This window comes from Symphalangus syndactylus, chromosome 5, assembly GCF_028878055.3.
Source record: "Symphalangus syndactylus isolate Jambi chromosome 5, NHGRI_mSymSyn1-v2.1_pri, whole genome shotgun sequence".
Lineage (NCBI taxonomy): Eukaryota > Metazoa > Chordata > Mammalia > Primates > Hylobatidae > Symphalangus > Symphalangus syndactylus.
Window position 1 is genome coordinate 4,870,519 of NC_072427.2, and position 14,727 is coordinate 4,885,245.

General features: G+C 42.2%; 1 protein-coding gene across 1 annotated transcript in view; it reads left to right on the forward strand.

Annotated features, from left to right (window-relative positions):
* Positions 1-14,727, forward strand: part of TARS3 (threonyl-tRNA synthetase 3) — a 70,352-nt gene that overhangs the window by 19,393 nt on the left and 36,232 nt on the right. Inside the window, exons 8-10 of the mRNA XM_055277035.2 lie at positions 1,029-1,107; positions 2,570-2,716; positions 3,782-3,880. Coding sequence (XP_055133010.2) covers positions 1,029-1,107; positions 2,570-2,716; positions 3,782-3,880 — 325 coding nt within the window. The remainder of the gene's footprint in view (positions 1-1,028; positions 1,108-2,569; positions 2,717-3,781; positions 3,881-14,727) is intronic.

Sequence of the window (14,727 nt, forward strand, 5' to 3'; positions counted from 1 at the left end):
ACTTATTTTCCACAGTCAAGGACTTATGATTCTCTGGTTTAATTGTACTGTAAGTAAAATCATATCCCCTTTGTGCAAAGCTATGCACGGTGCATTTCTTAAAACTTTAAATGAAAATGTAGAAAACAGGCTAAGTTTTAAATTTCTGGCTTCTAATGCTTGAGCTGTTGGGTTTTAGAACCTTACTTAGGTCAACATTGACACTTTTTGTAGTTTTTCAATTTGAATGGCTTGTGCTTAATTTTTGAAAAAAAAAAAAAAGTAAAGCTTTTCTTTTATGGCTTTCTTTTTTTTTTTTTTTTTTAATTTTTTGAGATGGAGTCTTGCACTGTCACCCAGGCTGGAGTGCGATGGTGCATCCTCCGTTCACCGCAACCTCTGCCTCCCAGATTCAAGTGATTCTCCTGCCTCACCCTCCCAAGTAGCTGGGATTACAGGCACCCACTACCACACCCAGCTAATTTTTTATATTTTTTAGTACAGACAGGGTTTCACTATGTTGGCGAGGCTGGTCTCGAATGCCTGACCTCGTGATCCACCTGCCTTGGCCTCCCAAAGTGCTGGGATTGCAGGTGTGAGCCGCCACACCCAGCCCTGTGGCTTTCTGTTTAAAGGTTCGAGTACTGAAGCCTTTCATGCTGATTTGGCATTCCTTCCCTTATCTGAGTGTTGCTTACAAGCTCTCTCCCTAGAGAACAATACACAAAGACTGGCCATTGAAAGAGATGACATTTTCGTGTTTGCCAGTCTGTAAGCCAGTCCCTTTTTGTATTCATTGTAATTTTTAAGTTTTTAGTCAGAGAATTGCATTGTTTCTTTCAGAAGATGTTCTGTGGTTTTTGAATCTAGAGGGCAGAGTGGACTCTGAGGCTAGGTGAATCGCCTCTCTCCTTCACCCTAAATTAAAAGTGGCATTGCTACATATAAATAAGTGAAGTTCTAACTAAAACATAGGATATTATGGCTTATAATGAATAGTCCAAAACACTGTAACTGTGCCTGAGCATGTCCTAAATATTTCATTATAGGTGCGGTCCATTAATTGACCTTTGCAAAGGTCCACATGTAAGACACACTGGAAAAATTAAAACCATCAAAATTTTTAAGGTAAGGATTGATTTTTTTTTAATACAGTAAACTTAAGGTGCACTAGCTATTAAAGGATTTCAATCATATCTTTTGTAGTCTGAACATCATGATATTTTAAAATATTTCGTTCTTATTTGATGAAAACTAATAAAATCATTTAGAATTTTGATAATTAGAACACTATAGGTAGCTTTTATCATTTTACCTTATTGTAAGTGTTATAACATTTCTTTTTCATACCATATTTTATTTTATTTTTTATTTTTCTGAGACAGAGTCTTGCTCTGTTGCCCAAGCTGGAGTGCAGTGGTGTGATCTTGGCTCACTGCAATCTCTGCCCCCTGGGTTCAAGCGATTCTCCTGCCCCAGCCTTCTGAGGAGCTGGGATTACAGGCGTGCACCACCACACCCGGCTAATTTTTGTATTTTTAGTCGAGATGGGGTTTTACCACGTTGGTCAGGCTGGTCTCGAACTCCTAACCTCAGGTGATCCGCCTGCCTCAGCCTCCCAAAGTGCTGGGATTATAGGCGTGAGCCACTGCGCCTGGCCTTTTTCATACACTATTATAAAATATTGTTCTGTGTACTATGGTTTTCTTGAATAGCCCTGATGTGAACAAGAATATTTGTCTGTATGTGAAAGTAATGTACTGCAGGATAAAGAAAACAGCAGAAGGGGACAGGATGTTGTAATGGAGAAAACGTCGCTCTGGGGTTAGGAGGCAGGGGACTGATTTGGCAGACCCAGCCTTTCTTGGCTTTGATTTTCTTACAGGTAAAATGGGACTGGCTAATGGCACTGTTCTTAATCATTGACTGTAGGTCAGCAAGACCGACCTTTACTTCCCTATACCTACCGTCTGTTCTGCCCCGTCCTTGGTGATTCTGATTGCTGCTTAGCCTTCCCTCCTTTCTGTGTGTTCTCACTGTCATTCCTGGAATCCACACTCTACATAATTTGCTGGTTAATGGTATAATTTAGGCTGGGAAGGTTTAGTTAGAATCCATTTTAAGATTGTTCCCAGCACTACAAAAAGTCTTCTTTAAGCTTTGTTGATTTTGTTTGTTTGTTTGTTTGATTTTGAGACAAGGTCTTGGCTTTGTCACCCAGGTTGGAGTGCAGTGGCACAAACACTGCTCACTGCAGCCTCGACCTCCTGGGCTCAAACAGTCCTCCTGCCCCGGTCTCCCAAGTAGCTGGGATCACAGGCATGTGCCATCATGCCTGGCTAGTTTTTGTATTTTCTGTACAGATGGGGTTTTGCCATGTTGTCCAGGCTAGTCTCAAACTCCTGAGCTCAAAGGATCTAACCACCTTGGCCTGAGATTATAACCACCAAAGTGCTGAGATTATAGGCATGAGCCACCACGCAGGGCTGCTTTGTTGACATTATAGTGGAAAATTGCATTCGTATTTAAGAGCAGTTTTACTTACAACTGAATGTTTGATGTATTTACCAAAATCCTGTTTGATATTTAGAATTCCTCAACATATTGGGAGGGCAATCCTGAAATGGAAACGTTGCAAAGGATCTATGGAATATCCTTTCCTGATAACAAGATGATGAGAAACTGGGAAAAGTCCCAAGAGGAAGCAAAGAACCGAGATCACAGGAAGATTGGGAAGGTATGCCCCACATCTTAATCACTAGAGATGTAATCATGCGCCAACATGGGAATGTTTCTGTCTCACAAAACTAAGTTGCTTTAAAAATAAGATTTCTTCTTCTTCTTTCCCGTTTAGCTGGCGCTCATAGTCTGCTGCCGAGTTCTTTGATTTTAATACCCCAGATGTCTTCTAACCTCTTTCCTTCCTATATCTTTTATTAATTTTTGAAAATTGTACCCTTCTCTTATTTTTGTCGTGATATAAAAATAAAGTTGTTTTTGGTGAAACCCCATCTCTACTAAAAATAAAAAAAAATTAGCTGGGCGTGGCAGCGTGCCTGTGTAGTCCCAGCTACTCTGGAAGCTGAGGCAGGAGAATCACTTGGGCCCGGGAGGCAGAGGTTGCAGTGAGCCGAGGTCACGCCACTGCACTCCAGCCTGGGCGACAGAGTGACACTCAGTCTCAAAAAAAAAAAGAGTTGTGTTTTACATTCTGTGCACTTTATAGCATCCTTTGTATCTGGGAGACAGAGCAGCGTGTAGAAGGAAAAAATCAGATTGGAAAGCAGCTAGGCCTGAGCTTTAGGCCCAGTCCTTGTACTCACTATCGTGTTAGATGATGGGCAAGCTCTGTGTCCTTGTCTTCCTTGCTGGGTAGCCTTGCAGGGTTGCTGTGAAGACAGAAACTGGATGACGGTGCTTGGTTCAGGATAGGCTCTCAGTAAGTGACAGCCATGATGATCGTCATCACCTAAAGCCCACCTCCTGCAATGAACTTTTTTGGTCTTTTTACCATGGTGTCTCCCCATGAGTGCCATACTCCAAGTGTGCCAAGTAAGAAAATTCGCAGAAAATAGCAGAAGGTGAAATAAAAGCTAAGTTCAAAGCTAATTAGGCATAAATATGAATGGAAATTTTACATATGCTGTTGCCTATGTTTAGGTATGTGTTGAATGGCCTTGGAATGTCTATTACTAGAGAAGATGGAAATAACTATTATGTTTTATTCCCAGCATATCGTGTGTGCAGTAAATATTAAGCAATAGCAGATGACATTTGAAATGCAATCATTGTTTCAATCTAGGAACAAGAGCTTTTCTTTTTCCACGATTTGAGTCCTGGAAGCTGTTTTTTCCTTCCCAGAGGAGCCTTCATTTATAATACACTTACGGATTTCATACGAGTAAGTTAGCTTTACAATGTTTTATTCTTATTCAATTCCAGTTTACATTTTTACTATTTTCTGTCATAATGAAGTGGTCAAGCATTTCCATTAATTTTACTTTGATAACATTAATAAGAATTTTGAGGTTAAAAGTGAGATACTGGCCAGACATGGTGGCTCACGCCTATAATCTCAGCACTTTGGGAGGCCGAGGTGGGCAGATCACCTGAGGTCAGGAGTTCGAGAACAGCCTGGCCAACATGGTGAAACCCTGTCTCGACTAAAAATACAAAAATTAGCTGAGTGTGGTGGTGCACACCTGTAATCCCAGCTACTCGGGAGGCTGGCAGGAGAATTGCTTGAACCCGTGAGGCAGAGGTTGCAGTGAGCCGGTATTGTGCCACTGCACTCCAGCCTGGTGAGAGAGCAAGATTCCATCTCAAAGGAAAAAAAAAAAAATGAGGTACTAGATTGTACCTTCTCATAATAACATGGAGATAATTTCTGTTTTCCCTGAATACATTCCCAGATTTCATAAAATTCACTTTTTGTCCATATAAGTTTCCAAACCATGTAGAATATAAAGGTAAGCATTAGACTAAGTGTGGCACTCCCTGTGAAAAAGAAGAAAGGAGAAAGTGTCATCTCTGGTACAGTGTTAAACCATGAATCATTGCTTCTCCAAATGTGCTTCATGGGCCCCTGATGCTTCCCTCTGCCCATAGCATGACTCCCAGGTGATATGGCAGCTCCAGAGGAAAGAGGAAAAAACCAATAGTGCAAAATACCTACTTGTAATACAAGCTCATAGGTGGGAAAGTCCTTAGTATTTACGTGAAAAGAACTGTGGAGACAGAGTTCAGAGGTGATCCGGGTGGGCTACTAGGGTTATGTTTCCATGCTTGCACTGTTTTGTCTTTCCTATAATCATTACCTAAATTTTTCACTTACTTAGTTTTTTTATGTGCCCACCACTAATTCATGCTCAGATTTCTCTCAAAAACCACCAGTCTCCTTGCAACATATTCTGCGATGATTCAGGTAATTGCTCAGTAATTTTTTTTTCAAATGTGGTCCTACTCCAGAATTAACTTGCTACTAAGATTCTTGCAAACTGATGGCTTAGGACTTCTTTTCATCATCATCTTGGCCACTCCCCTCATGTCTCTTCCTATGCTGAGTCCTTTTTTCTGGTCCCTGTCTATCTCTTCATTGCTTATCTTTAATTCTCATTTGAGGATCACTTTCTTCTGTAACTTTCTGAGAAGAGAATACATGGCATGTGGCCTGTGCTGGTTATTCTCTGTTTGCTTCTCCAGTCTTGTTCTCCTTCCTTTTCTTCTCGTGCTGTGCCCCTGGAGGCCGACCTCTATATTCTATCACCTGGGGTACACATCTTCCAGTAGGGACTGGCCAATGTGAGGCAGTGGTAGGAGATCAGAGGGCAGTGGAAGAGACTTGAAGAATCACTGAAGATTATCAGAGATTTACATTTAGGCAGGTGGTGATGACCATCACAGCTGCTGATTTGGATGTGCTGTCTTTTCTGGAAAATCAACATGGCCCCTGGCACCTTGTACTCTCAAGTTGGGAGTACAATAGATGGAGAATGAACAGAAAGCCTTTACGGTGGCATTAAGGGGATCTCTTGTTTTTTATAGATGCAAGACAGATGTGGCTGATGAACAGGAGCAGGGCCTGATTGTGAGGGTCACCAAACTGTAAAGGCATTTAAATGCACAAACCCAATGATCTCTTATTCTAAGGTAAGGGCACTGCTTGGGAAGGCATGGGTCCCTGAGGCTTGGAATGAGAATATTTGACAGACACAGACGACACTGAGAACTTTGAATTTCTAGATACTTTTGTCTGAAGGAACTGGCCTTACCATGAAAAAAACCTTTTAGGGAATTCAGCTGTTTTTTCTGTTGGTTTTTTGTTATTATGGTTGTGTCACTTCCCATATCAAGTAATATTTTACTGGATGCCAAATATGATATTTACTTTAAGTGTAGAGGCTCTAGATGATGTTATCTCCCACTGGAGCATTCACCCTCTGCTACTATTAAAGACTGATCATTCAATTCAATCAGAGATTGCACTGGGTTAGGGCTGGCTTCCATTTTAATAAGATCCAACTTTTGATCCTGTTTCTGGGCCATGACCCCCTTGGGTTTCCAATTGACAGGCTGGTGGGTCTGTGTCTTTTCAGCCCCAAAGGACTGTAGGGAAGTCCATTCTACTCTTCCGGTGTGTTCTATTCTTAACAAATAACTCCCAGGCTCATCTAATTACTACATTGGCTCAAAAATCCCAGATGTCTGAACCAGGCCTAGAGGCAGATGAGGCTCCTCAGGTGCAGTTTCTTGGCAACAGATTATCAAGTACATTTCCTCTACATTTTAAGACCTGTGAACTAAAAACTCAAGGTATCTGTCAGCCACCTCATCCTCCCATCTCCCTCACATTATAAAATGGTGCTTGAGGAAAATAATGCAATAGATAGTCTTATTCAAAAAGGAGTGGGGTAGGGTAGGAGGCACATAGTAGTCACCATCTGTAAAAATTCTGGTATCTACCAGTCATCACTGCCCCAGGGTCAAAAGATACACTTTGATTAAGATCCAGTTTTGCCCTGTCTGTCTGTGATTTTGCCCTGAGTCATCCTTTCTCTTCCATAAGAAATGGCCCATAGGTGCCTTAGGGTAGCTTTCTTTAAAAAAAAAAAAAAAAGTTATTTATTTTTATTTGTTATTTTTTTTTTTTTTTTTTTGAGACAGAGTCTCACTCTGTCGCCCAGGTTGGAGTGCAGTGGTGTGATCTTGCTTCACTGCAACCTCCTGCCTCCCAGGTTCACGCCATTCTCCTGCCTCAGCCTCCCGAGCAGCTGGGACCACAGGCACCCGCCACCACACCAGGCTTTTTGTATTCTTCGTAGAGACAGGGTTTCCCCGTGTTAGCCAAGATGGTCTCGATCTCCTGACTTTGTGATCCGCCTGCCTCAGCCTCCCAAAGTGCTGGGATTACAGGCGCGAGTCACCGCACCCGGTAAAGTGCTGGGATTACAGGCATGAGTCACCGAGCCCGGCCTGGGGTAGCTTTGTTCTCAACCCAATTCCTTCCTGTAGAAGGCTGGGGGGATCCAAAACCCTCATTTCATTTTGTGCTGCCTTTCAATCTAAGCTAGTACAATTCCTTTAAAAACTTTGTGAGGCCTTTTCTATAAATTTATCATCAACACGGTTAGACAAAAGCCACATCCACATCTTTCTGACACAGATCCTTTTTTACCTAGGAGGCTACTGTGAGACAATAGTACACTGCAGAGTCTTCAAAGCCTTCATGTTTAACTGAAAGGGTCTACAAAGCGCGCTCCTAAGACCTTCAGAAGCCTTACTAGATGCACTCACAGTGGATCATTCCGAGGTTTTCAGAGGGTCTTACAGCCCCTCCCTTAAGGTCTTTACTATAAGGCTGTGCTTTGATGATTATAATCTGAATTTGATCCATGTCCTGAAGCCTCGTGAGTCTTTTTTGGGACAGTCTAAGGATAAGAAGGTTTCATTTTTGAACCCAGCAGGTCCTGGTGGCTTTATATTTCCTCTAAACTTGGCTCAAAAAGTTAATTAGTTTATACCTTTGGTTTATACCTCTTTTCTTGTATTTTACCATAGGGAGCCAAAAATCGGCTGTCATTTTCTACATTCTGCCTGGACATCTCCCCAGCTAAGTCCATGAGTTCTTTGGGTACCCTTTCTGTTTTCCATGTTACTTTTGGTGACAGTGTTACCCACCATCTGTTTCTGGCTTCTCGTGATAAGAATCCCTTCTAGCTTCTGCCCACCACCTGGCCCCAAAGCTACATGTTTTAGGTTATTGTTATGTCAACTGAAGAATCATGAGGTTCATAAAATTGTAAAGGAGAGCTTCATTTCTTCTGAGGGGTTGCAGCCTGAAATCCTGCAGGCTGGGAAGCTTCGTAGCTTCTGGCAGAAACCAGAAGCAGGCATTTCAATGGAGGGAAAAGTAAGATGGGAATTTATGCTGATGAGATTGGCCAAGTATAAATATTTAACAGGTTATAAGAAGAGCTATGAATATTCACAAAGGGTGGACATGTATATACATAGTAAGCAAACATGCATGTTACATGCATCCCTTGTTCACTTTGGGGTGGAGACTTAATGCATTTAAATTAGGCTCTATAACCAAAAGGTCAAACGGAGGACACAGAGGCATCCTGTGTGCAGCCTTTGTAAACCAACCAGAACCAGTACATGGTGAGTGGTCTTTTAACAGGAAGGAATGCTGCTCAGTTGTGTAAATCAGTGGTGGAACAAGTCTTTCAAAAGGGCTTGCTTCTGTTTAACTCTTAGGAAAGAAAGCCTAGTGGTTGTTAGTGACAGAGTAGGTATAATTAGGCATGTCCAACCTCCTGTCACTGCCAGTAACTCAGTTTTTAAGGTTTCTCTGGGGTCCTTTGGCCAAGAGGGTGTCTATTCAGTCAGCTGGGGAGCTTAGGATTTTATTTTTATTTCTCAGTTACAGCAGTACCTACATCCAGTGCAAAATTCTGTTCTGGATGGCTATTGCAACATAGCAAAGCATCCCAGAACTTAATGGTTTAAAACTGCCATTTCATCATTACTGTCTTTCATAGTTCCAAATTTTAGGCTCCTCTGGGTGGTTCTTGGTTTGGGTCCCTTACATGACTGTATTCAGGTAGAGTCTTGTGCCAGGGTTATTGATTGAAGAATGTCCCCTTCCCGTCATAGACTAAAAACATCAGGCATTGGCAAGAATGTGGGGCAAGTATAACACTTACTGCTGGTAGGAATGTAAAATGGTAGAACTACTTTGTAGCAGTTTGGCATTTCTTATAAAGATAAACGTGCACATAACATGTGAGCCATCAATCCCGCTTCTTTTTTTTTTTTTTTTTTGAGACAGAGTCTTGCTCTGTCGCCCAGGCTGGAGTGCAGTGACGCAATCTCAGCTCACTGCAAGCTCTGCCTCCCGGGTTCATGCCATTCTCCTGCCTCAGCCTCCCAAGTAGCTGGGACTACAGGCGCCTGCCACCATGCCTGGCTAATTTTTTTGTATTTTTAGCAGAGACCGTGTTAGCCAGGATGGTCTCAATCTCCTGACCTCATGATCCATCCACCTCAGCCTCCCAAAGTGCTGGGATTACAGGCATGAGCCACCGCCGTGCCCGGACTTTTATTTATTTATTTATTTATTATTATTTTTTTTTTTTCCTAAGATGGAGTTTTGCCCTTGTTGCCCAGGCTGGAGTGCAGTGGCATGATCTCAGCTCACCACAACCTCTGCCTCCCAGGTTCAAGTGATTCTCCTGCCCCAGCCTCCCAAGTAGCTGGGATTATAGGCATGCACCACCACATCCAGCTAATATTTTTGCATTTTTAGTAGAGATGGCTTTTCTCCATGTTGGTCAGGCTGGTCTCGAACTCCCAACCTCAGGTGATTTGCCTGCCTCAGCCTCCCAAAGTGTTGGGATTACAGATGTGAGCCACCACGCCCAGCCCCCACTTCTAATTATCCCAAGATAAATAAAAGCATATGCCCACATCTACACAGAGACTTGTATTTAGATGTTCACAGAAGCGTTACTTACAATAGCACAGAACCAGAAACAACCCCAAATTCAGCTTGTGAAAGGATAAACACAATGTGGTAAGTCCATGCTGTGGAATCCAACTCAGCATTTAAAAGCAGGGAGATGCTGATATACACATGAAGGAGGAACCTCAAAAGCATTGTACTAAGCCAAATAAGACAGTCAGAGAATACATAAGGCACCATTCCATTATGTGACATTTCAGAAATGCCAAAACTATAGTGACAGAAAGATGATCAGGAGTCCAGTGGGTGGGGAGAGGGGCTTGACTCCAAAGGCTCAGGAGGGAACTTCCTGGAGGGTAGAAATGTTCCATGTCTTGACTGTGGCAGAAGTTGCATGACTGTATACATTTGTCAAAAGTCACTGAATTGTACACTTAAAATTGGTGAATTTTATGGCATGTAAATTATACCTCAATAAAGCCATTTTGTGGTAAAATACACATAAAAATTTTACCATTTTAACTATTTTTAAGTGTGCAATTCATTCTCACTAAGTACGTTCATGTTATTATGCAGCCGTCATAGTCCATCTCCAGAACTCCTTTCATCTCGCAAATCCAAAACTCTCCAGGACTTTGTCATCATTCTACACTTAATCTCTGTACCCACTAAACACTAACTTCCATGCCTGCCTCCCCCAGCCTCTGGTAACCACCATTCTAGTTTCTGTTGCTATGAAATTGACTATTTCTAGGTGTCACATATAAATGGATTCATAGGCTATTTGACCTTTTGTAATAAGACTATCTTTTTTAAAGTCTACTTTGGTGTTGACATAGGCAAGCTAGCTTTCTTACATTCGTGTTTGCATGATACATCTTTTCCTACCCTTTTATTTTCTGCCTCTGTTTCTATATTTAAAGGGCGTTGCTGGAGAAAAGAATACTGTTGGGTCTTAATATTTTTCAGTCTATCTGCCTGTGTCTTTTTTCCTCTCTGCCCTCCTCCATGTGCCCCAAGGTCCTCCCTGAGGTTCCAGTTGGTTCTGTTAGTCACCAGCCAGTAGAGGGTGTGCTTGTGGGACAGACTCAGTCACAGCTGGGCTGCCTCAGGGGCCATGGTCTGGTCCAATATCAGTAGCCTTTGTCTTGGTGCCGAGTCCTAGTCCAGTCAGTAGTAGCCAGAGTGCTGGGGTTACATGGTGCTGAGCACAGTGGAATATATGGCCGCATTCCACCAGGAAGCATCCTTTTCCTCAGAACTGGAACTGCTGCATTTCTGTGGAAGGGATGTAGGAGGCCAGGATGGGCTGGGTGTGCACACTGTTCCCACTGAGGGAAATTTCAGGATTTCTGAGTTTTTGACTCAGGTAAAATGACTTCCACTTAGGTTTAAATAAAGGCAAGTGAACTTTTGTTGGAATATTGGTTACTGACTGTGTGGACAACTGACAGTGAATAAATCTTTTTGTTAACTCTCCTTGAATTTGTTTTCCTTGCATTCTGGAAAACATCTGTCAGCTGATTCTTTCTGTACTTTTCGTACCTTTTTTTTAAATTATTTTTTTTAAATTGTCATGCAGTAAAATGTTTTGATAACATGCAGAACTGTTATCACCTCAACAATCAAGAAACAGAACAGTTCCATCACCCCTCAAAACTCCCTCATGCTACCCTTTTAAAACCAAACCCTCCCCACCCCTGATCTCAGGGAACTGCTGATTTTTTCTCCATCCCTAAAATATTGGCATATGAATGGAATCATAATTTTATAAAACCTTTAGAGACTGACTGCTTTCACCCAGCATAACACCCTGGAGACGCATCCGAGTTGAGTGTCCCCAGGGGCCTCTGCTTTTGTCCCTGGGCAGTATTCCATCATGTGAACATACCTCTGCTTCAGATCCATCCTGCCGTTGAGGGGCATTTGGGTCGTTTCAGCTTTTGGCAGTTATGAAAACTGCTGTTGTCATTCGTGTACGATTTTTTGTATGAACATAGGTTTTCATTTTACTAAATACCTAGGAGTGTGATTTCAGGGTCATATGGTGATGTGGTTTGGCTGTGTCCCCACCCAATTCTCACCTTGAATCGTAATAATCCCCAAAGGTCGGGGTGGGGCCAGGTCGAGATAATGGAGTCATGGGGGTGGTTCCCCCATACTGTTCTTGTGGTAGTGAATAAGTCTCTTGAGGTCTGATGATTTTATAAAAGGGAGTTCCCCTGCACAAAGTCTCTTGCCTGCTGCCATTTAAGATGTGCCTTTGCTTCTCCTTTGCCTTCCACCATAATTGTAAGGCCCCCCGCCAGCCATGCTGAACTGTGAGTCCGTTAAACCTCTTTCCTTCATAAATTACCCAGTCTTGGGTATGTCTTTATTAGCAGTGTGAGAATAGATATGGTAAATTTAAGTTTATAAGAAAATGCCCAACTATTTTCCAAAATGACTACTGTTTTGCATTCCCACCAGCTATGCATGAGGGTTGCTTTTGTAAAGCTCATCTCTGTCACACCTTTTGCATTTCCTGGAATCTGCCTGACTTGTTGATGCATGTCTTGAAACCATGGAGTGGGGAGGGGAGTGGCTTCTCTTGTTATTATATTAATAACCCACTTGGGGAATTTTGCTTCCTCTTCATACAACCTTGGATGGAGTGAATTTCTAAACCAAGCTTGTCTTTGTGTACATGGCAGGCCTCAAAACATTCAGCTCTTCTGCAGGGAGAGTCCTGAAAGATGCACTCCAAGGGTTTAGCTGAAGAGAGTCTAGTGAAGGAAATATTTATGGAGGTATGGGCCTGGCTAAGGTAACTAACAAGGGATGATAGAGCACCCAGGGATTACCAATAGCAAGAATCCCTTCCCCTCCATCACTAGGCCTGCAGAAGTGTGGAGATGGAGTAGTAATACCAGAACCCACAGAGAGCTTGGAGCCGTGGAGGAGAGGCCGCTCAACAGAAGCTGTAACTGTAGAATGCAGCCAGAGCCTGAATAAACCCACAGCAGGGAAGAACCAGGGAAAGAAATATCCAGACCTGTCTCCTCCACTACCCTATGGATCCTTCTGGAACTTCCCATTGGTCAGACCCAATCAGAAACCATATCGAAAGTATATTAGCATGTCAGGATTCTCCACAGAAACAGAGCCAATAAGATATCTAGAAAAGAAGAGATTTATTATGAGGAATTGACTTGTGTGATTATGGAGGCCAAGAAATCCCATCATCTGAGGGTCAAGAAAGTTGGAGATGTAATTCTAGCCTGAGTGCAGAGGCCTAAGAACCAGGGGAGCTGATGAATCTAAAAAAAGGAGAGCGCTCAGGTACATACACAGGGAATTAAACAGGTCTTACCATGGTCAGGGGTTGGGGAGAAGAAATGGGGAGATATAGATTAAAGGATACAAAATAGCCGATATCTAAGATCAACAAGGTTAGAGATCTAATATAGAACATGAGGACTGAAGTTAACAAAATTATATTTTATCAGGGAGTTTTGTTAAGTAATTAGATTGTAACTGCTCTTGTCACACACACACACAAAAGGTAACTCTTTTACTATTCATTTGTGTCCTATAACATCATGTGAATCTCAAATATATGTAATAAAATTTATTGAAAAAAATTTAAAAGGCTGGGCATAGTGGCTCACGCTTGTAATCCCAGCACTTTGGGAGGCTGAAGGGGGGTGGATCACTTGAAGCCAGGAGTTTGAGACCAGCCTGGCCAACATGGTGAAACTCTGTCTCTACTAAAAATACAAACATTAGCCAGGCATGGTGGTGCACATTTGTGATCTCAGCTACTCCGGAGGCTGAGGCAGGAGAGTTGCTTGAACCCACGAGGTAGAGGTTGCAGTGAGCCAAGATTGTGCCACTGCACTCCAGCCTGGGCAAGAGAGCAACACTCTGTTTCAAAAAAAAAAAATTATAAATACTGAGGTAATATTTCTGCTTATAAGATTGGTAGCCATTGGCCGGGTGCAGTGGCTCATGCCTGTAATCTCAGCACTCTGGGAGGCTGAGGCGGTCAGGAGATCAAGACCATCCTGGCTAACATGGTGAAACCCCGTCTCTACTAAAAATGCAAACAATTAGCCGGGCGTGGTGGCGGCACCTGTAGTCCCAGTTACTCGGGAGGCTGAGGCAGGAGAATGGCGTGAACCCAGGAGATGGAGCTTGCAGTGAGCCGAGATCGCACCGCTTCACTCCAGCCTGTGTGACAGAGCGAGACTCCGTTTCAAAATAAAAAAAAAAAAAAGATTGATACCCATTAAATAATTTTCATTGCTGAAGGAAATGTGAGGAAACAGTTATCGTATACTTAGAGAGAGTTTAAATTGCTACTAAAGTAATCTGGTAATAAATATTAATGTGAAAAAATGCACACTCCTAGCAATATTCTCAGAAAGGAATCTAAAATATACAATTAAAATCACATAGAAAAGAAACTTTACTGCAGAATAGTTTGTGGTATTCAAAAATGAAAAGTCTAATGTTTCTCAATAGTAGAAGGATTAAATACTTTGTGATATGTCCACACAATAAAGCACTATGCAGTTACTACAAAAATATATCTATGCATACTAACTTGAAGGGGGGTTCAGCATACCTTACCGCTGAAAACTGGAAGTTACAGAGTAAATGTATAGTGCATCCTTTTTTTATATAGATAAAAGCAAAAAACAACAAAATCCTGTATGTGTGTTTTGTGTTTGCACAGTCATGGAGAAGAGGGTTGAAATATAGTAACACCAGCCCATTAGCATTATCTCAGGGCAGTAAAGGGTGGAATGAGAGAAAAATGTTCAGGTTTTCTTTATACACCTTATTTTTTTTCCACATGAAACATAATTTAAGCATGTTGTATTATACTATTGTGTTTAAAATAAAAGTATATATTTTATAAAATAAAAAAATAATAATCACAGCAAGTAAGCCTTCTGTGGAGCCCACAGAAGTCAGCTTTGGGGGACACAGTGCGGGCAGAGAAGGAAGGAAAATGGGCCAAGATGAGGCGAGACAGGCAGTGGCAAATGGAGAACAACTAGCCCGGCTCAGTCCCTGTGCCTCTCAGCACATTCTTGCCTTTTGCTTGGAGGACACTGAGGACGTTGGTTTCCTCCCACAAACTCCAGTCAGCCTATGTACCATCATGTGGTGATGTCATTTCAATTTCACCTAAATCTGAATTGTGACATTGGCCACCATGAGTGCCCTTCATGTAAGAATGCAAGGAAAAGACATAACTGAATGTAACTGTTTCAGCCTCTGTAGATGGACGC